Genomic DNA, 23,298 nt, shown 5'->3' with positions numbered 1-23,298 from the left:
GCGCACTGTTCTGCAGTCAGTGTTCCTGAGGGACAAACCTCAAAAACAGATTAACAAAGCGAGCGCAAGGCACACAAGCCCCTAGTGGACATGACTCACTCATACAGACTGTTGCTCAAAGTGACTCAAAATATTATTGAGGACAGTTTTATGGAAGTATTATACCAAATTTTCACATACTATAACAGTATTGAGTGAATATAAATGTGTGGTGGATACGGTTGGAAATTCTGAAGTGAACATTTGGTTGTTGTGATGGGACAAAAAAAATGACTTTGGAACATTAATGTTAAAATATTTTAATGAAAGTGAAAATAACATGTGAAGGCCAAATATGGTAACCCATACTCAGAATTTGCCCTCTGCATTTAACCCATCCAACTTAGTGCACACAGGTTAGGAATAGTGAGTAGTGAATACACACTGCAAACCGTGACACACACACCCGGAGCAGTGGCCAGTGGGCAGACATTTTTTGCTACAGCACCCGGGGAGCAATTGGGGGTTAGGTACCTTGCAACCTTTGGGTTATCAGTCCAACTCTCTTACCATTAGACCACAGCTGCCCCATAGATAATTCGATCTTTTACAGCAGGCCTACTATTGTATATAGAATATAGAGGAACAACTGTCTGGCATAATATTTGCCAGATATTTAAATGTCAATGAGCACAGAAAGCATCCGTTTGTGTTATTTGTTCTGGGTATGTTGCAATGTCAAGAAAATGTATCTCAATATATACGAGTGTGCTTTCGTCTCTTTCTTTTTAGCGTGCGTGTGTGTGTGTTTGTGTGTGTGTGTATTTCCCAGATGAATGCGCTGCTCTCCTGTCTCCACAAAAAAACAAAGCCTCTGTTCTGCTCAGCACAGATAGTGCCTGATCTCTGCAGCCAGAGGAACTAAAAAAAAAAAAAATGCCGAACATCAGTGGACCTCTGTGATGCATTGCAAATCTGCATGGATGTCCAAATAAAAATATGTAGGCCTATTCATGATCCACATTTGGCTCTGACAAATGTGGAAGCAAAAAGCTTATTTTGAAAGCTGTGATATAATCAAACTGTGCAATGCTGCACAGAGAAGTACCTATTTTTAAGAAAAAACACAGAAGTAGGAGAAGAAGATTTTTTTTTTTTTTACAATTATTCTCATTTAAATGAGGGGGGGGGGGTGCATTTTAAATGTAGGCTAATATTGTTAGTTAATGTTCTTAATATACATTAATAGGCTATAGAGTGTTAAGTAGGCTAATCTAGTTATCTTATACCGGGGGTCCCTGTGTAGGCACAGGCAGAGAGTTTGGGTGGGGGTGTAAAGCTTGACAGCAGCGGCTCCTCTATACACTCATCTGAACGCGTCAGGTCAGTCCGTGTTTTACACGCTGCTTTGGAAAAACAACAACGCCGTTTTAATATTCGGCACGACTCTCGCTCACTTCTCTCTAACGTCTACAAGAGGGAGTACAGACACGTTCAAAGTCGTTAAAAACTGCAGAAAATGTAAAAAACCGTTAATAGCAGTTAAAACATGCGTTGAAAACAGTCTTTTATAATCGACAGAAAGCGTTCAGCTGCGGCGAAGAGCCGGTGAGAGTATCCAGTCAGGAATCAGCGGACTCTCCTCAGTGGAGGCGCGTGAGCTGACACATCCGCGTCCGTTTGAACCGCACCTGATCCGAGGAGCCACAGTAACACAGAGGTAAGTCAGAAGTAACAAGTAACAAGCGTGTCTTATCTTAGTATAGCCTACACACTTTAATAATATCTGAGGTTTATCTGAGCGCAGCCGTATGCATAGCCTAATTTAATTGTAAATTTCGTAGGCTACAGTAGGCTACAGCCTATTTTTAAAGTTTTTGTCCTTCAACGTCTGACGTTAACAGCTAACTTACCGTTGTTTTTTGCTCATAAGGATAACGTCGACAGGTTAATTAGGCTATATCAAATGGGGCAAATGAACAACAGCAGCTGTTCTTGGATCTGAAACCCGCTCTGAGGACTCAAAGATTAAAGTAGCCTACAGGAATTGTTTCCTTTCAAATGATTGACAGCTTGCGTCTGAAAAGTTTTGACATTGGTTTGATGTAATAACCACTACTTCTGCTTCCCTTTAACATCAACGTGCATTTTAAATAACCGTAGTGACTTTTGTGACATTTCGTTCTCTCTTGTAAATTCAGTCTTGCTGACTATATTTTATGCCTATTTATGCCTATGATAACATGCAAAAACAAATGTAGAGTTTTGCAGAGATAAACAACCCCTCACCACAAGACTAAAATGTTAACAAAATTTACATAATCTCTGATACTAATGCTGAGTGATGCATTAAGCAAAAAAGCAAGTATACCCAAAGAAAATATGTGATGTATACCCAGTAGAGCAGAGAGAGAGAGAGAGAGAGAGAGAGAGAGAGAGAGACCTTGTAAATTCTGTCTGATAATGTGCTGATTTGTTTGGAGGTTGATCATCAGATAGACCTCTCATTCCCATCATGAAGAGAAAGGTTTTTCCATCAGCATCTAAATGATTTCATTTGCTATGTTAGGCTGGACAACTGACTGCAGACACATAGAAACGAGTGCCATTTTCCTAGAGAATCCTCTCAGTACAAAGCAAAAGCAGTTTCCCATTGATTCTACAAGACGAAAGTGTCAAATATTTCAGTACAGATGATGAATTTAAAAGAGCGATGCCATATGTTGTTTGCTTGGCTGTTATTTGTAGAGTCCTGATGAAAATCTGTAGGAGATAACATATCAAAATGATTGATCTAGTAGCTGTTGCATCCTTTAAGGGATTTTGAGGAATATCCCTGGTAGTTCAATTGACACCATTTGTGTCTTTCTTTTATATACCGGTACTTACTTCCCATTTTTGGAGTATTAAAAAAGCAGAAATGTGAAGCTTACAATGTTAAATAAGCAATTACATTCTTTCTTCTGATAAAACTTGTATTATTTGAGCTGAAAGGTTCATAATTTTTACAGTCATTTACGATTTTAGTGTTAATGGCATTGTGTTGTCCTGGCAATGAAGTTGTAAAATGTGAACTTTACACTTTTTTCACAATAAAACCATACTATTGCAACATTGAGCATTTTAACATTTACAATTTGGTCCATTAATTCACTTCCATTGTAAGTGTGTCACTGTAACATATTTAGTTTTTTTTAAAGGAGGGACAAGTGGATGTTTATTTCTGTGATTATCTATATTACCACAACGACTGAGCATGGATTGAATCCTAAATATTACCAAGAGTTAGGCTATACTAATCAAAAACGGTAAAAGATTTCAGTTGCAAAGTATAACCTAGTGCTTTGGCAAAACATCAGATTTCCTCAGACACTGAGTTATTTTATAAGCTGTGCTATACACTGACGAATCTGCACTGGATGTCTTCTCTCTTTCTGCAATATGAATGAGCGCCTTGATCTGTGATATGAAGTTCAGCAGGATGGACGGCTCTTTCCTCCCACAGGCAGACATTTCTTCCAGCCCATCACTCTGATGGACAGACAACTCACATCCCATAAAACACCATGCACAAATGAAGACACACAATTCAGCGATTCCTTCAGTTGATGTTTTCATACCTCACCTGTGTTTCTGCAAGGTTCTCGTCAGTTTTCCAAAAAAAAATTTATATTTCAAAAGGGAAAAAGGTAATTGGACTCTTATTGGTTCATCAAAAACAGCTCATTAGCCCCAAAGCCCCGAAGCCTCTATGAAGAAATATGACAAGTGGTTCACATATTTTCCTTTGAGTTGTTGGAGATTTATGGTTCAGATCTGAGTGAAGGGACGTGTTTTATCTGATATTGTATTCATACTGACAGGCATTTTCTATTTATTTTAGGTCCTGTGAACTAGTAGATGGTGTAGACACCAAGATATAAATCTTCTCTAAAAGATGAAGATCACAGAGCCTTCTAGAAAGCATCATCTTCTCTTCAGTTGTCCTGTATAAGAGTAAGGATCTTGTTTGACATCCATCTGGATGGTTTGAGCCAGGATGGCCAAGCCATCCTTTTTAAGGAGAGCTCAATTGCTCCTGTTTTTTCTGGGTGTGGCTTACATCATGGCAGGAAGCGTGTTACTGCTTCAGCGCTCCAGTGTGGAGACATTTCAGAGGGAAACAGATACCATGGCGCTCCCTTCCCTACCAGCGCCACCTAGAGCCCTAGAAGTACCTGCTGCCAGGTGGTTCTACAGGAGGAACGTCATCCAGGAGATGGAGAACCAACCTCTTGAGCAGACAGGCAATATAATGGACCAGAAGCACCTCACATCTCGTAACCTGGAAATCAGGCATCTGAGACGCCACTGGTTTCACGGTAATGCTGAACAGAAAAGATCTTCTAAACATAATCTGTCACACAAGGAAGCCAGACATAAAGGTAATGTTTATAAAATAGAATTACCCATCTTAAATGTACGATTTTTTTATTATTATTCTAAACTGTTTATATTGCTTTTTTTTTTAATTGTTTCCAACAAGGGACCTACATTGGATGTTTTATAAACAACGAAACGGAGCACGCACTCGGCGGGACAGTTCTTTATGATTTCCGTAAAATGACCAGCGCATTGTGTCAGGACACCTGCTCAGAGAGGTAACGTCTGAAGGGATGAAAATGAAAGATAAATGAAAGAGACCCTGTTCTTTTAGAAGAATGCGTTCAGTGTTTATCCACAGAAGCAGGGGACAGAATGTGAGCTGGCTGGTGTGACTGACCTGGAGTCCATCCAGAGAAAGAGCATTAAAAATACATGCATGCTTCAACCATTTAAAAAGACAGAAATTCCATTCTAAAGTCATTATTTTAAATACAAAAAGTCAACATAAAAAATGTATTCACTGCTCAAAATAAAACTATGCTTTATTTAGGAAATGCCAACAGGTATTTGTTTTGATCTTTTTACTTAGCAAAGCTATTACCTGTGAATTTGCGAGAATTTAGGCTCATTTGTATTTTTAGGTAAATAACTAGAAAAATAGCAAACCTAGACGAATAGCAAAGTGCAGTAAATGGTAAAACTAATTTGCTCTACAAACCAGTGTGTTTGTTAGCATGATAATACATTTAAATAGTATTATAACAAATATCAGTTTGCAACATTAAATGACTGTTTTTGTACAACTAAAAAAATAAAGTGGCTGACACTTGAAGCCTTGCACATTAAATTTACAAATGTCTGCACCACCGCTTAAATAAGGTGGATAGAATGAGAAGTCCCACACTACCGGACAAAAGTTTGGAATTATAAAAAAAAAAAACATTTTTTTTTGAAAGATGTATTTTATGCTCACTAAGGCTGCATTTATTTGATCAAAATACAGTAAAACCAGTAATATGGTGAATTATTATAATAATTTAAAATAACTTCTTTCTATTTTAATACATGTTGAAATGTAATTTACTCCTGTGATGGCACAGCTGAATTTTCATCAACTATTATTCCAGTCTTCAGTGTCGCATGATCCTTCAGAAATCATTAGCTATAGTTAATGTGAAGTTATAATGAACAAAACCTTTACAGCATTTATTCATTTTGTTTACATGATTCTACATATGCTAATATATTTTTAACATTTAAAATCTCATTTGTCATTTTAAAATTGCAGTAGCATTAGTTAATGTATTGTGAATGAACAAATTAATAAATTATAAGCATATTTATTAATTAACATTAACAGATAATGCTGTAAAAATGTTATTCATTGTTAGTTCATCATACCTAATGCATTAACTAATGTTAAATAATTAAACCGTATTGTAAAGTGTTACTGAAAAGAGTAGAATAGAATAGAATAGAATAGAATGTTCATGTGTATGTGTATCTGTATGTACATTCCTCAGAAGGTTTGTTCCTTTGCAGTGGGTTCCGGTACGCTGGGCTGGAATATGGAGCGGAGTGCCATTGTGGCAACCGGGTCTGTTCCCGCCGGGCTCGGGGAGAGGACTGTAATCTGGATTGCCGGGGAGAGAAGGGATCCCCCTGCGGAGGGGTGGAACGCATTTCTGTTTACAGGGTTGAGGATCGTCTTCCAGGACAGAGAAGATGTGAGTCACATTAAAGCCTGCTACAGACTGTGCGATTTCAGCAATCCTATAAGATTATTACAAATCACACTGTGCGACATGGATCTAATAAACTTGGGTACGACATGTGCTGTATATGTAGACTGTACGACGATGACATCTATTGAATCGTAGGCTACGACGCAAGTTAGTATAGAAGAATAGAACATCATCAGTGTGTGCCAGTGGTAAACAAATAGAGCAAGATGAATCGCACTTTGGCAGTTGTGGTTTTTATGTGCGAGAAAAAAAGAGGAGGAAGCGAAGGAAGAGAATATGGACGCAGTCATGGCTAGGGAAAAGAGGCCAACTTGGCATGCCAGTTTTGGTAAATGGAGCTTGAGGAAAGTATGTCTTAGCGTCATGCGCTGCTTAATATCATTGCGCCTGCCGCACCCATACGGTAGCAAGTTCCTCAATTATTACGCAGGAATGGGAGTATAGTTCCTAGCCATATCCGCCTAGAAACTTTTCATTTTCTGTCGGTCTTAGTATACAATGTAACTACAGAAGACTCAAGGTTAAATAGGAAAAATATCGAAACTCTTTGGTAATTTTTTTTGAGAGAGATGCTAACGGTCTAATCAGATTCAATGATCTATGCTAAGCTATGCTAAAAGTGCTACCGCCAGACCCAGAGATCGGCTGAATGGATTAGAAAACGGTAAAACTCAACTGTTTAACTCTAGGGGAGTTGGAAAATGAGCCTATTTCCAAAAAAAGTGGAGTGTTCATTTAAAGGCCTGGAACCCTGTGCCAAAATGGGCATGGATGAAGTATGACTAGATAAGACAGAAAGAACGTTGGCGATAGTGAGGGCTGCTCTTGTTGTAACTTCATACGTCATCTGCTACAGGACAGTGGGGGGGTCACCTGAGGTTTTGTACAAGATGACTTCTGTTTTTCTGTCCGATGTTTCTCAGACAGAACTGTGCACTACCACGGCTGTTTCAAGAGGCCAACAAACTCTACCGCTGACTTCCTGATCCAGACCACTGGGCAAACACACACTCCTCAGCAGTGCATCGAGACCTGTACAGATCAGGTATAATTCACAAATGCTCGTATTAATCATTTTGTAGCAAATTAAAAGTGTATTTATTTAGTTTATTATTATTATTCCGTCTCCCTTAAACCCCTGCTTAATTCGCACTGTATTTATTTAGATTAAATCTAGATCAGTCTGTCTGCTCTATTCTGGATAAATTGAGAATCAAGAAAAGACTGTGAAACTGTTTTATGCCAATGCAGATTTGAATGTTCGCTGTGATCTTACTAGTCAAAGATTTAATAGACAGCCGAATTGTTGTCATTTAGGAATAAGATGGTGTTTGAATCGAGATTGCAATCTTTCAACAATTAATCGTGCAGCTCTAGTTTACAATAATTTAGCTCCCCATCACTACCCGTTACACATGTTATTGTTTGTTTATTCAGAGCTTTATCTGACCCCTGTAAATTGTGTGTGAACTCGTCAGGAACTGCCATTGGCCCTTTTGAGAGGTCAGCACTGTTTCTGCAGCCATGCCCCATTTCTCTTCACAATCCAGATGAGTGAACAGGAACGCATGTGTGAGAGGGGCAACAAAACAAACCACACTTCCCCTTATGAACAGGACTATTACTGGGTGTACAGTACTCCTGTGTTAGGTAACCTACAACATGCTACAACATTTAACTTAAACTTCAAGAACTACTGCTGCAACAGAAAATATATTTTCTTTCAGATGCAACATGCAAAGAAAGGACATTTCTGCCCCAGAAGTCCAGGACCCTCGTGGCCCTGTCCAGCTTCCCAGGGGCAGGAAACACCTGGTTACGTCACCTGATTGAACTCGCCACTGGATTCTACACCGGAAGCTATTACTTTGACGGATCTCTGTACAACAAAGGTGAGAGTCCACTAATAACACTTAAACCCTCATCCCTTTCAGCCGTGAGATGTATTAGGATTCTGTAGGAGTCTGAACATGAACTCATCAGAAAAACCCAAACACACTTAGATGTTGCCCCACAAGAAAGAAAATCAACACTGACACCTCTTAAACATCTCAATTGTTTGTCCTAGACTAGCAGGAATGAGATTAATTGAAAAGCAAATGTAGACTCGCGCTTCTCAGATTTCTGCATCTCTGTAGGTTTTAAAGGAGAGAAGGATTACTGGCAGAGCGGGAGAGTCATCTGCATCAAGACTCATGAAAGCGGCCAGCGAGAGATCGAAATGTTCAACTCTGCCATCCTGCTGATGCGAAACCCCTATCGTTCTCTAATAGCGGAGTTCAACCGCAAGTGTGCCGGACACCTGGGCTACGCATCGGACGTTCACTGGAGGAGCAAAGGTGCTAATGATAGAAACGGCATTCATTTCAGTCTTACAGTATGTTCAGATACTTTAGAGCAGTGGTTCTCAACCAGGGGCCCGGAGCCCACTAGGGGGCCTCAGCAAACTTCAAAGGGGGCCAAAATGTATACCAAATTTGAGTGCTCTACGTTCACTGATCAATGTTTATACGTGAATAAAAGCCTAAATTAAATCTGTTCATCCTATAAAGCAATTGTGTCTGTTCAGAAGACTTCATATGGATTTCTCTGAACATTTTGATGCATCAGATCTTTGGGTGAATAGTTTCAATTGAGGGACAGAAATCTCTCAGGTTTCAGTAAAAATATTTTTACTAGTGTTCAGAAGGTTAACCAAAGTCTTATTAAATATTAAATATAAATATTAGTATTGTACTCTTACAGTTATAATGTAAAATAAAATAATAATAATTAGTGTTTTGTTCTTAAAGCTGCAGTCTGTAACTTTTTTGGGTTAAAAATTATTCAAAATAAATGTTGAATGCATGTCTTTGCGTCATTACTTCACGTCTGTACACATAAAGAAGGTGTCTCGGCTAGTAGGCTATATTGCGTGTGAGGATGTTGGAGGTGGAGGTTTATAGTCTTTTCTCACAGCACTTGATATAATTAAACTTAGCAATTTGATGGCGGATCCAGAAAGGTTCAAACGACAATCACCAGGGACAACCAGTAATTTCGCAAATAACCGCAATTGCAGATTTCGAACAGAGATGGCGAAAAGAGGAAAAACTACAGACTGCAGCTTTAAATGCTTATTTTTTATTTTACATTTTGAATTTAATGTTTATATTTTCATTTAGTAATAATGATAATAATAATGGATTATAATGGATTCATATTATTGTTATTATTTTATATCCATATTGATTATATATATATATATATATATATATAATATATATATATATATATATATCACAAATTGCGCAGCCCTACAAACAAGGACAGTCAACCTGGAATTTCATTTTAAATCACAATTCGAAAATATCCCAAATACAGTCCTAGGTTTAAGCATGTGGGAGATGCTAGTTAATTTTACTATAATGCTGTTTTTTGTTTTGTTTTTTCACAGAGTGGTCTGACTTTGTGGACAGCTATTCGACCTGGTGGGTGTCTCACGCTCTGGCCTGGGTGCGATTTGCCCACCGCCTGCTGGTGGTACACTTTGAAAATCTTCAGAAAGATCTAGTCCCTCAGTTAAAGACTATCAGCGCTTTCCTGAACATCAGCATTCCCGATGAAAGACTCCTCTGCACGGAGAGCAACAGAGACGGCCTTTTCAAACGCTCTGGATCTCGTAGCCTGACTTTTGACCCTTTCACCCCTGAGATGAGAGCTCGTATAGACGAATACATCCACACAGTAGATAAAGCTCTCAGAGACAGAGGCATTAGCGGCCTACCACAGGAATACATGCCCAGGTGAGGGTACATGAACGCTGCTGCGGCCCCCTGCTGGAGGGAGGACACAGAACCACAAAGTGCCTGTGTAAAAAACACAACTGACATCTCTCAAAGCCTTTGAAATGTGGTTTGTTTGTCTGTTGTTTTATTTGTACTTGATGTCTTATTGGCAGAGTGTTTAGTATGTGTTATCATTAAACTGATTAATTCTCATCAGTTTCAGTCCATTTTAATATTATCCTCAAATAGATTACACTACGGCATTTTGAGTAGCCTACCTTAATAATTAAAATCCAATACTTATTTGACAATTACTGCTTGTCAACTGTGTTTCTGATGTGTATTTGGAATTTCAGGGTCAACGCATCTTTAATTGACACAGAGGCATTCATTCCAGAGAGATGCATCAGGGAAAATGTTCCTTCATAAAGATTAGACATTTTGCCCTTGTATGACAAACAGTCTGTGTCCTTCGGTCATTTTATTACTATAATGAATCAAAAGCAAAAATCTTAAAGGCTACAGCACTAGCATGAGCTAATATCAGAACTTCAAATAGACAGAAGGAAGAGCAACCCTGGATTTACCTGAGAGCAGAGGCCAAAACATAAGTGCTGAACATTCATTTGTACACATAACCACAATCATAAAAGGAGAAAATACTATTTTCAGCAAGGTTTGACTGGATAAATATATCTGGCGATGTACTATAAGCAGAAGTTCCTTCTTTCTTCACAGTGGAAATCAGGAAGACACCCATTTCCAAGTCGAATGTTTCAGTCTTTAGATAGTTAGTTGGAACATTAGCGCTTTATGTCACTGCAGGCTGAAAGAAAAATGCTGTGACTGCAGAATTATTTTGCGAAAGACAGTTCACACATCACAGGCCAAAACCACACGCTAGAGAAGCCTAAAGAGAGCTGTTCACTGAGGACCAGCATGTTCCTGTGTCAATCTGCTGTTTTAAATAGTTTATCTCTTTGATCTCAATGTTGCAAACCTGGCATCTTGATTGAACTATATTCGAATGAAATTCAAGCAGGTTTTAAATAACTCATTAAATATAATATGTATTGCCATCTGACTGCATTAACAATCAGATACAAAAATATCTTGCCTACAGAGTGCGGAATATGTAGTCATATTAACTGGATTTGGATTGATGGAAAGCTATGCTTTAAATGCAACTCATGCCGTTTTTAAAAACTGCATGGTATTTTACGTAAATCAAGTCTAAGCTGAAGCAAAAATAATGATTTAATTTGCAACTGTAATTTAAAACAACTGAGAAAGAAACTTGAACAAATTGCATTGAACAACATTTTAGTCTTTCTGAGAAAAGGAACTCCATGTAAAGGATATCAAATGTCAAGGCATTTATGCAAAACCAAGACTTGTAACGACCTCAACAAAACAGAAAAAGTAGCAAAAAAGTAAAAAAAATAAAAAATAAAAAGTACACTTCAAAAGCCCTCAAATAAGAAAATAGCAATAATGATAAATATTTGTATTAACTATGTATTTTAATATTAATAATTATAATAAAACATTACCATTATATTATAATGAAATATTTGTGATTTATTTTACCAAAAACAAACAAACAAAAAACATAAGTCAAAGTAAATGGTGCAAAATGGTATTGAAAGGCTGTCAATGGAATGAGATGCTTTTTGCAGCCAGATGGTGTAGTTAAGACATTTACCAGCAGGGGCTAACCGTTACTGGGCCAAACCGTGACCCCAGTGGAACTTTACACTGGGTGCACTTTATCAGAATTACAAAAGATTTCAGAGCATTCTCCATAAAGTCTGCCATTAAAATATGAGCACGCTCCTCTCTCCTGCAGGTTTATTTGAATCTGAGAGAATGACTTAAATAACTTTGGCATATGGCTGCTGTGTTTGGTCTCTGCCAAACACAACCAAGACACACTAACACGTCAAGCAGTCCATCCATCTGTTAAATATTGCGTGGCGGTAAGCCTGCTGGAACAGTCTATCACACTGTGGCACAATTCAATGATTTCATAACGTCCTGCTGTAATTTCCCCCCTGCAGCGCATCAGTGCGGTCTGGGACTAGAGAAGCAGATCTGTGAATCATCTATTACAAGTTTTTATCAAAAGAATTGTGGAAATTATTGTTATTCATGAGTGATTAGGACTGCACAATATAACCAAAATGATCGAAATATCTATACATATCACAATGGCTTGCTATTCATTATTTTAATACTTAAAAAGCAAATACGTAAAAAGTTACGTAAAGTCAAAATTGTAGGTTGACAGACAGCAGAGAGTAGAACAAACAAAAGATCCCTTTACATCAAGCGTTGCTGGTATTGTCCAAAAATAACTTTGTTTTTTGACATGCACCTTGCTGATCATGTGCAGTTTCACCAGAACAACACAACAGACAGCAGAGAGTAGACTGGACTCGTGATATGCATAATGTTAGAGTTTTTCATCTCCGTGCGTGCCGTAACTCTGTCTGACACTGGGCACTGCTAGCCTAGCTTAGCACAAAAACTGGAGGTAAACGGCTCCAGCTAGCATACTGCTCCCAATAAATGACAAAATAACGCCAACATTTTCCTATTTACATGTTGTGATTTGTATAGTCACAGCGTGCACAAATAACAAGGTTACATAAGACAACCATCTTCTAACCGTATACATACTGGGAACTATATTCTCAGAAGCCGAAGCACTGCTACTTGGGTGGAGTGATTTGCTCGCAGCACCTGAGAAGGACAAATTTAGCATTTTAACAGTACACTTTTTGTTAACCTTTTATCATATGTCTTGGAGTTTTGCAATAATGTTGTATCGTGAGTTCAGTATTGTGTTATGCATCGAATCGTGACATGAGGGTATCGTTATACCCCTAATAAATATATATGTATATATAGCTTAGACTCTTACCATGCTCAATCCTTCTACAGTGTCTTAGTGTCAAGATCCTTTAGCCATGTTTGGGATGCTAAGGATCCCTTGATCCTTTTATAAGAGCCGTTGGAGGAATTGCTTTAATCTTCAGCTGGTTTGTAGGTGGCTCTATTGTTCATGCGCCTCCAAACATTTCTTCCCTTCACATCTTCAGCAGATTACAGGAATATTCATTTTCTTAGCATACAGTATGCTAGAGATACATACCTGCACCTAAAGAGTGTGTATGTGCGTGTGTGTGTGTGTGTGTGTGTGTGTGTGTGTGTGTGTTTCTGTTTCTATCCCAGTGGGGACTTCAACCTTAATGCACACTGACTCATGGGGACTCGTGTCACCGTGGGGACCTAAATTGAGGTCCCCATGAGGAAACAAGCTTATAAATCATACAGACTTTTTTTATTGTAAAAATGCAGAAAGTTTTCTGTGATGGGGTAGGGTTAGTGTTAGGGGATAGAATATACAATTTGTACGGTATTAAAAACCATTACGTCTATGGAGTCCCCACAATGACAGTGAACCAGACGTGTGTGTGCGTCGTGTGCAATACCTTTCAAAAGCAAATTATGATTTTTGACTGTTTTTGAAAGACATCCCCTATGCTCACCAAGTCTGCATGCATTTCTATATAAATATATTTTAAAATCCACAACAATGTTAAGCAGCAAAAACAGTTTTCAACACTGATAATAATAAGAAATGTTTGTTGAGCAACAAATCAGCGTATTAGAATGATTTCTGAAGGATCATGTGACACTGAAGACTGAGTAATGATGCTGAAAATTCAATCATAGGAATACATTATATTTTAAAATATATTCAAGTAGAAAACAGCTTTTAAAAATGTCTAGCCTATATTTCATAATAGTATTGTTTTACTGTATGATCAATAAATGCAGCCTTGGTGAGCATGAGAGATTTTTTATTTTTTTTTACATGAAAAATATCTCAATCATTCCAAATTTTTGAGCAGTAAATCAAATTTGCTGAATTAAATTATTGGATGGATGGATTATGCCATATGACTGAATGAAGTTTTAGTGGATGAGATACTTTGTGGATCAGATCTTGTTTGGTGGAATGATGTTTGCAAGAGTTTGTGACCTGGGAAAGGTCACGGATATTTTCCGAAGGGAGTTCATGCAGTTTAATAAACCTCAGGCCTTTTGAGTACCATAACGCTCAATTCCAGGACAGTGTTTCTTCTGCCGATATTCCTGACATCAATAACGTTCTTCCAGGGGACATGATAAAAAGCAACAATATTGATGGATTCTCTCTTGTAAAAGGACTACTGTCAGAGTGACTGGAGCAGTATAAATAATGCATGCTCGCTCTCTTTCACTCTTTAATAAAATAGTTGCAGCTAAAAGTCATACAGAAGGTCAATAATGACTCTGAGTTGGATGGCGTTTGGCACCTTTGATCTTTGCAGATGACCTTAATAGTGGACTGAAAAACAATGATCTCCGCTGAGACGTGACATGGCTGCGACAAGGACGATCCACGTGAAACTAGTGGATGTATTTTTTTTTTTTAAGCCTTTCTTTAGAAAACTTTTGATGACTTTAATAATGCTCATAATAAATCAGATTGCTTATAATACAAGTGAAAACAATGTCTTGCAAGCACCACTATTAACATTTCCCATCATCCATCTTTTGTCCTATACAGAAGATTATTCTATACATACTGTTGCAGTTTTGCTAAAACAGGGCACGCTTCAGTGCCCCACCATCTGTTTATTATTTATTTGAAAATAAATAAGTTTGTATTCATTAATATGGATGGGATGGATCTCACACCTCACCTGCTGTGTTGGCTCTGAGACTGCAGTCTCTGCTTTCCTCTAATAATATCTGATCTGTTATCTAAAGTATTTACTCGCTCGGCTGAACCCAACAAACGCAAACAGAACCCATCATTATTTTTGGTGGTGTTTCCTGTTACAGTCTGCTTGTAAGTGGCCTAAATATATGTGTGGCATTTAAAGTGAATGAGAGGAGATATGTTGCAGAGGACAGTTTAGCTGAGAGAGCAGAATGAAACATTGAGCTGATGGGAATCTTAATGAAGACTTGCATGTCATCTGGTGCCCTTGATCAAGGTGACTTCAAGCATAGCCTCTCTCAGGCTCTCGTCACGGTCCTCAGAGCTTTATAAGCCTTGCTCAAGGGGGAAAAAAGTGTCGGAGACTTGTGTTAATGAATGTCAGTTCCTTGCTGTCTCTTCTTTCACCTCATACCTCTCTAAACACCTCTTGGTACTGCATGTTCAGCCATTCACACACTGTGTGATTTTTGTTTCAGCAAATCTCAAGGCTGGCAGTTTCAGGCTATATTTATGACTGACGCACTTGTTTGGACATATGTGTTGTTTGCATCTGTCTGGGGAGACGATATCAGACTAAAAGCCAGTGCCTGTGCTTTAATAGCCTTATTAGGTGAGCCCGAGAGAGAGAGATTCTAAATTGTCATCACATTATATTGAGATATAACTTCGTGCATGACTAGAACAGTGGTCAACCAGCTTCTCCATTTCCAACAACCACATTTTTAGACGCTAACTTGGGCTGCACGATATTGAAGAAAAGTGCGATATGCGATAACTTGTGAAATAATGCAATATGCGATAATGTACAAAACAGAAAATGAATAATCAAATGTAAAAATTCACAGTATGAATTAAAGGAACACTCCACTTTTTTTGGAAAAAGGCTCATTTTTCAACTCCCCTAGAGTTAAACAGAGCTTTACCGTTTTCAAATCCATTCAGCCGATCTCCGGGTCTGGCAGTAGCACTTTTAGCATAGCTTAGCATAGATCATTGAATCTGATTAGATCGTTAGCATCTCTCTCTCAAAAAAAAATAAATACCTAAGAGTATTTTTCCTATTTAAACCTTGACTCTTTACATCGTGTACTAAGACTGACGGAAAATGAAAAGTTGCGATTTTCTAGGCCGATATGGCTAGGAACTATTCTCTCATTCCTGCGTAATAATCAAGGAACTTTGCTACCATACCATGGGTGCAGCAGGCGCAATGATATTAGTGCCGGTCACGTTGGAAGTTACCTAGCTGGGGACTATTTTCAGGCGCTGCGTAATATCTTTGCGCCTGCTGCACCCATGGTACGGCAATGAGCCTATTTCCAAAAAAGGTGGAGTGTTCCTTTAAATAAACACTGATTCTCATTAAAGCTATAAAAGTTATTGAGTCAAGAACATTGATTAACAATAATAAAACAGACGGCAGCAGGTTTATTAGGCTGCTGTCACTTTAAGAGCTAATGCACAGATCTAATATGTCTTTCTCAGCTGTTTATTTTCACTCAAGACAAATCCGACTGTTTATGTGAATACTCACCATGACAGGCATTATGACATCATTTTGTGTGTATTTGGCCATATGAGCTGCGGAAGAGAACTGAATTCAGGATTTTGCGCTGTCCGAGAGGTGGTTTTCTGTTGTTGTTTTTTTCGTGGTTTGTATGGACTTATCTAACTCTCTTTAACAAATCACATATTCAGTTCTGCAAAGTTGAGGGGCAATGGAAAGGTATAAACATCAGACACCAGCTCTGATGCTACACACTCTCAAAGCACAACCACTGAAGAACAAACCACCTGCATTCAATCTAAACTCCCAACACAGGGACCACATAAGTCATTAAAAAAGGGAACAGAAGGGTTTTGAATACAAAACTGGAGAAGAAAACTGAATAGAACATCTGTCAGCTTGTGTAATTTAGACCAAAGCATGTGTCTCGCCTGTAACTACGAGAGCTCAGTCATGCTTCAGTCATGTCAAGCTGCCTGCTCTGTTCTGTCAGAAAGCTGTTTGATCACCATGACAACCGCATGAAAGCTGGAGTAGCCCACCGGCGAAGACAGCCGTCACACAAAGTATTGACATTTTTCTCATTAGAAAACACATCCAGTGCTGCTGGTGATATGAATGAGAATCAGAGGAAAGGTTTTTTGATAGATAGATTTACTAATGAGGAATCTTTTCTCTGTTAATAGAAATGGCAGGCGTTTCATGGCAAGTGAAAGGACAGGCCATTCTAAGGTCTGATTAAGAAGCACAGTCGCTCATGAAAGATTGATTGCATGAAACTCTGATCCATACAGGTTATCACCTGTCATTCTACCTGTCTAGACTTTAAAGATGTGTTTGCTTATGAGAAAGGCTACAAGATTGTGCTCAAATCGATTCAAAAATCTCTTTCTCAGAGGATAATAAATTACAAAACATGTGTTGGGACAGAGCACAAGATTAAACTAAAACCTTTTTGACTGGTTTCAGAGACAAAGCTGAAGTCTAGTCACAGACTTAATTATATGTTTAAGCTGTTTTAACTAAAAGCAACTTCAACTGGCACATCTTAGTGTCATTGTTTTGTGTCAAGACTCAAGATGCACATCAGTAATGTTTTCTTTTTCTGAGCCCTGACTGTGAAACCAGACCATAAAGTCTTTTAAAGTAGAATCACTCACAATACCAACAACAACAGAAAATGCCAAATAAAGCATAAGAATAGCCTATTGGTAACATTACCTGGTTGGTTTGGCCTTCTGATAAATATGAAGTGCTGTTTGCTGTCCTATCACATGACAGATCACATGACTAGCACAACCTGAAAATGATGAGAGGCGTGTCTCTTTTATAGTGGCGCTGTGTCCCAATTAGCCTACTTACTATGCCCTAAAAGTACTGTTTTTGAGAAGAAAAAGTGCATACTTTTGAGTGTGTAGCAAAATAATAGGGAAGCTCTTAGTTATGTGCATCCGTTCCTGTCACCGTTTAAACTGCCCTGTCAATCATCTTGTCACAGCTAAAATCCACCACATTCAATTAAATTTCTTACCGTATCACAGAGATATGTACAGTATGTTGATCTGCCAGTCGTATGTCTTTCATGCGGAGACTCTCCTCATGTGTTTGCATAATTATGCTTTAAAAAGTTAATGACCAAACATGTTTTTTTTTTTGTTCAAACTGCTGTATCAACTGAAATATGTTGATAATAAATATATTTTCGTCAGGTTAGATTGATTAATCACTCAAAGCCCTTTTTCTAAACCTCTAATCTAACCTCACGTCTAAGAAAATTATTCATAAAACATAAATATCAGTTGACTCACTGACACAGACGAAAATGAAAAGACTATCAATCAATGCTCAGCTTTGGGAAGGGAAGATGTACAGGGCAAGATAAGAAGACTGAGGAACAGAAAGAGAGAGGGTGATGGAGATGAGAAAGGAAGAGCCAGTATTGAAACAACATTTAAGGCCATTTCTGTTTGGAATATGTGATTGTGTATTGTCAACAATAATCATACATTTCTGTTTTTCCACTTTTTAGTGTGGATCATTCATTCCAACATTTAACCTGCTTCTCATGTTTAAGAATATGTTAGCTTGACAAATAATTCATGCTTCTGCACACTGACAGGGTTTTAAAGCTACTACTGTTATCCAATTTTTTTTGGTCTTCAAAATACACATATGCCCATCAGGAAAACAATGAAAAGCAAGTCTGACAAAACACACATGGACAGAAGTCCTGTTTAGCTGAGCTGTTCAGCATTTTAAAAGTAATTTTCTGTTCATGTATTTGCTATATTTCTTCATTTGAAGGATATCACTGGCTGTGGTGTGTGACACCTGTGTGTGTTTGAATACTGGGAACAGGAACAAGCCAACACACACACACACACACACACACACACACACACACACACACACACACACACACACACACACAAACTTGTGTTCTCCATCTGCCGCCACTTCAATCAGCCTGTATAATAATAATTTCCTCTTTGAATTAAAGCCATTAAAATGCAGCAAACTGAAGAGAAGTTGTGCAGCAGTGATTCTGAGTGCATCTGTCTTCATCAGACAGACTGACAGGCTGCATAAATCAGCACAACCGCTGGGAATGAACAGCCCGAGAGATCCGTCTCTAATCAATTCCTATTAGTTTAGCATTTCTCATGCAGCCAGGGGCCTCACGGGACACATAAACGGCAGATCAAATTTGAGCAATATGTTTGATGAAATGATGAGACTGTATGTGTGGTAGAATGGCCTATCTGAACTGCGTGTGTTTGTGTGTGAAGGGTTGCTGGCCATTTATCACCAATTTCAATTTTACAATTTAAATGTCTCATCCATGCAGAGATTCGTTTTATCAAACCATCCTTTAACATTAGTGTCACATTATCAACGATGAGGATCGCGGAACATATTTTTCTTGCCAGGTTTCTCAGATTAGGTATTATTCTACATTTCATATTAATTACTGAAGACTGACGCGCTGCTGCCCCCTTCTGGATAGCGGGAGTGCGTGCGGCACCAAATGACATCAGGTCAGAGAGTTTATGCTAAACAGTCACCACTGGACTGACAGATAGCGCTGAAACAGAGGCCCGAAATAATGACTGTCTGGCGAAAGTTAGCAAAATGAAATGTTGGCATACCCATTAATTTATTTCCTATAAAAACAGGAAATGTGGGCAGGAGTCACAGGATATGCTAGGCTAGGCTACTAGGCTATTAGGGCTTTTATTTTTTTTATTTTTTTTATTTTTTTTAAACCTACTGGTTGAAACTCTCTTTACTACCAACTGATCAATAATAGAAGTGGTCTAAATATTAAAACATGTTCTTCTGTGGAAGTCGCAGGGCCAAAACAATGTTTGTCCAAACCAATTGCATTCGGTCCTGTCGGATGTATTTCCATACCTATGTGCACATGCTTGCGCAGACATCACAAGTCATTAGGGTTGCCACCTTCAGTGTGGCAAAATAAGGGACACCCATTCACCCCCCCCCCCCCCCCCCCCAAATGCTCAACTTTGACAAAGTCATTTTTATTGTTATAATTGTGATTTCATAATATGTAGATATGAATCCAACTAAAAGCTATTGAAAATATGTATTTTAGTCAAATAGCAAATGGTGTAGCTCTGCAGCCATCTACTAAAGTGATAATTTCTTTACTTTTAAAACAGCATTTTCCAAAAGATGGGCAAAAATCTTACACTAAACCATGTCAAATTATCTATATCCATGAACGTTAGAAATGTGGGTCTTTTATAAAGTAAATTTAACTTTTTTTTTTTTTACTGTTTTTGTTTAAAAATATATATATATTTTTTTTTTTTAAATATATAATAAATCCTCCTAAAACTATAAATCCTAAAAAAAAAAAAACTATTATGTTTCAAAATGACATTTTGTTGAAACAACTTTTTTCCCCCACACTAACATAAAAAATATGTATATACATTTTTTTTGTAGATGTAGAAAGTGTTGTCAACCGTGCAAAGTCTCACATCATTTGGACAAATATAATGTTTTATTTATTTCAGCAAACGTCATTTGGGGTCGAAAAGACCCGAACAGCGCGCTACAAGGGGTTAAAAAACGTGCAGGTTTACAGCGCATGTTCACGAGACTCAGTCGCTATAGAAACAAAGATGCTAAAATGCAATCACGCAATGAGCTTCTCTACTAAGAAATTGATTTCTTTATATTTGCTATTAGTATTATCCATACTGCAAAATCCTTATGTTTTTATTCAACTATATGTGGGCCTAATGTAAAATACGGGACAAATCGATTCCGTATTTTAAGGGACGGGTGGCCGCATGTTCCGTAAGGCTATGCCGACAGTCATCGAGCGCCACAAACTAACAGCAGAACCTTTAACAGTTCCTCCCGTTTATATACTGTCTATGGTTCCTCCTGAACCAAAACAAGCTTATGCTGCGTTCACGCCATGTTGTAACCATTATTATGAGACTGCAATCTCTCTTGCTTTGCAGACTCTGCTTTCTGTGCTCATGTGATCTAAAGGAGGCATGGCATTGGAGATGCTCTGAAGGGAGGGTGGGAATCTAATGCTTTCAAAGCTATAGCTTGCTATTGATAGCTGCTCCGAAATTGTCTATATAACCATTAAACCAAAAATTTTAGGTAGCTAAAGGGGATTAGGGGTCGATTAGGGGAAGTAACATTATAGACGCCATTTCATTTTATGGACAAAAGTCTGTGCAGTGCTAGATGAGTCACATTTTGCGCCATTTTCCCAGAAGGCAAACACAGACTGTATTTGAATTTAGCCAATGTTTAGAGTTATAGCCTAGCTCTAGATCGCCCTAAAGGAAATAGGCACAGACTTAAAGGCCATTTAAATGATAATAAATAAATAAATAATATTACATTTTTTTTTTTTTTAGAACATTTACACTTTAAAAAAGCCCTCAAGTTATATGTTATAAATAAAGGATGTATTCAGGTTGAGCCACTCTTTGTCAGTAAAGATGAATGACGAAAATGTGGCCCAATTTAACTGAATTTACCCCATTAATGACCAAGATCACAAAACACAACATGACCCATTTAAAAATCTTCAATTGTTTAGGATCTTTATTGTGCTTAAAAAATGAACCCAAGTATTTATAAGTTTGTCCACTAGATGTCCCTACTGTTTCTTTTTAAAAGAATATCAACTCTCAAGTGCCCCGAACGAGCCACTGGAGAGTTACACTGTAGTGTACTGGATTATTTTTCTTGATAGTTACTTTTGCAGCCCAAGCAATTTAAAGATCCAATGTCAAGAAAAGGAGACTTTCTTTACTATTTGTTATGTCCCATTCATATTATAAGCTTAATTTGAACTACTTCAGCAGTAGCTGCATGGATTTTTTTCCTATGTTTATCTTTAAGTGTAACATCTGTGACTTTATTGAACAAAACACAGCATTACTTTATGAAAACATATGACAGCCAGACAGCTTTACCACAGTTTTAGTGTGACATATTGATAACCATGCAGGTTTACAACAATCAGCATGTCATTTGAAGATAATTGCTGTCTTTCATAGGAAGCGCATATGCAGGTGATTGAGTTTCATAAACAGTGCGTCACACCTGTCCAGTCCACATCCCTCAATACCTGGGACATCTGTGAGGAATCCTCCAGAAAACAGATTTAATGTATGTTTCAAAGAGTTTAGATGTCTAAGAAACAAGGCGATAGGTATAAGCTATTAGAATGATTGCTCAGTGTTTATTAAATGTCACTTCACTGAACAAGAGAACGATTGGGCTGTAATTCCACATTACCACTGATCTCTGTTGCATTATTGCTGGTCATAGGTTAGTGTTTCAGTTGGAGTTTAAAGAAATGATTTCTCATCAGTATGAGTGGTCAAGCAGAGCCTGGGGTCACATAACTCACCTGTGTTGACCATCAATGCCGCAGTAGTTCCATTGCCATGGCAACACAAACTTCATAATAATAATTCTGGAAAAGTGGCAGTGTAGGCCAACAGTCTTCAGGCTACAATAACCCACGTCTTGTCTTCCTGCATGTTAGGATTCCTGTGCTCCTTCAAATTTCCTTTACATTTTTACATTGTTATGATTTACATGTACATTACCTTTTCTGTCATCTGACAACATAATATTTAAAAACATTAGTATTTTACTTATTTATTTAAAACAGTATACAATTGTCTTTACTAGTGATAACTTAAAAATAATTATCGGCTTATCAGTAGTGGCCAGGCTCCAGTATATCACTATTTTTGACTTATGTGACCTAGTTTACAAAGACTCCAAGACTCATTTAAAGACAATATTTAAAACATTAGGCTATTAATTTATTAACACAGTTAAATTAGGCTAATCTCGAAACAAATATGCATTTTCCGTACTGTAAATATCTAAAGTTTGTGCTGTCACTTGTGGCAATTAATATCGGTCAATCTTTATCGGGCATATCGGTGAAAATAATTATCGTTTTGTCAGTATTGGCCAGTGCAATGTTAATATCGCCCATATCTCGCCCTGTTTTTGTCTGACACTGATGTGATGCATCTCTTGTTCTTCAAAGCGAAGGTGCGAGTCAACACAATGATGGACTTCATCTCACAGACCATTAAACTTTACCAGCGGTCCTGTGGACGGGACACCCACTTCAACAAGCCTCGTGTCCGTCAGACGCCACAGCTGGACGGCTCCATCTGTTCGCAAGCTAAAGTTCCCCTCGTGTTCTGCTGTCAGATCCCGTTCTGCGACAGACGTGCGCGCCCATGTCTAACACACATCTGTATGAGGGTTTGTGTAAGAGCTCCAAGAGAAGAACAGGCATCGCTGAGCAGCTGAGCGACAGAAGAAGCTTCTCCTCTATGGAGCGCAGGAAAGCCCTCCTCCAGCCAGCTGTTGATCATGATGCCCATGCTATCATCAACTATCTCACTGCAGAACCATGACACTTTAATATTACACATGCAGCCGTGAGACTGGGGATAAAAACCTCTTCAACACTGTGTGGGAATGTTCAATCAAATCATGGGAATGTAAAAAAAAAAAAAAAAAAAAAAAAATATATATATATATATATATATATATATATATATATATATATATAGGCTGCAGATTTCCTGTATTTCAGTTCACCCAAACCCAACTATT

At 38.1% G+C, this 23,298-nt stretch overlaps 1 protein-coding gene across 3 annotated transcripts; it reads left to right on the top strand.

Annotated features, from left to right (window-relative positions):
- The first annotated feature begins 1,287 nt into the window (after nt 1-1,287).
- wscd1b (WSC domain containing 1b) lies at nt 1,288-10,071 on the top strand. 3 transcript variants are annotated; one of them, XM_079599023.1, is made up of 11 exons: nt 1,290-1,362; nt 1,561-1,699; nt 3,863-3,975; nt 4,092-4,403; nt 4,505-4,619; nt 5,887-6,071; nt 7,013-7,134; nt 7,568-7,739; nt 7,817-7,981; nt 8,228-8,428; nt 9,526-10,068. In XM_079599023.1, exons 4-11 carry the CDS (start codon nt 4,151-4,153, stop codon nt 9,876-9,878), a joined length of 1,566 nt encoding a protein of 521 aa, XP_079455149.1. In that variant the 5' UTR covers nt 1,290-1,362; nt 1,561-1,699; nt 3,863-3,975; nt 4,092-4,150; the 3' UTR covers nt 9,879-10,068. The 3 variants fall into 3 exon arrangements, with proteins under 3 accessions (XP_079455147.1, XP_079455149.1, XP_079455148.1); XM_079599021.1 differs by having other exon boundaries at nt 1,288-1,362; nt 3,863-4,403; nt 9,526-10,071; XM_079599022.1 differs by lacking the exon at nt 1,290-1,362 and having other exon boundaries at nt 1,378-1,699.
- The last annotated feature ends 13,227 nt before the right edge of the window (nt 10,072-23,298 follow it).

The sequence above is a fragment of the Phoxinus phoxinus genome (genome assembly GCF_949152265.1).
Source record: "Phoxinus phoxinus genome assembly, chromosome: 23".
Lineage (NCBI taxonomy): Eukaryota > Metazoa > Chordata > Actinopteri > Cypriniformes > Leuciscidae > Phoxinus > Phoxinus phoxinus.
The sequence above is the reverse complement of the archived record's forward strand: the minus strand, read 5'-3'. Positions and strand labels throughout refer to the sequence as shown.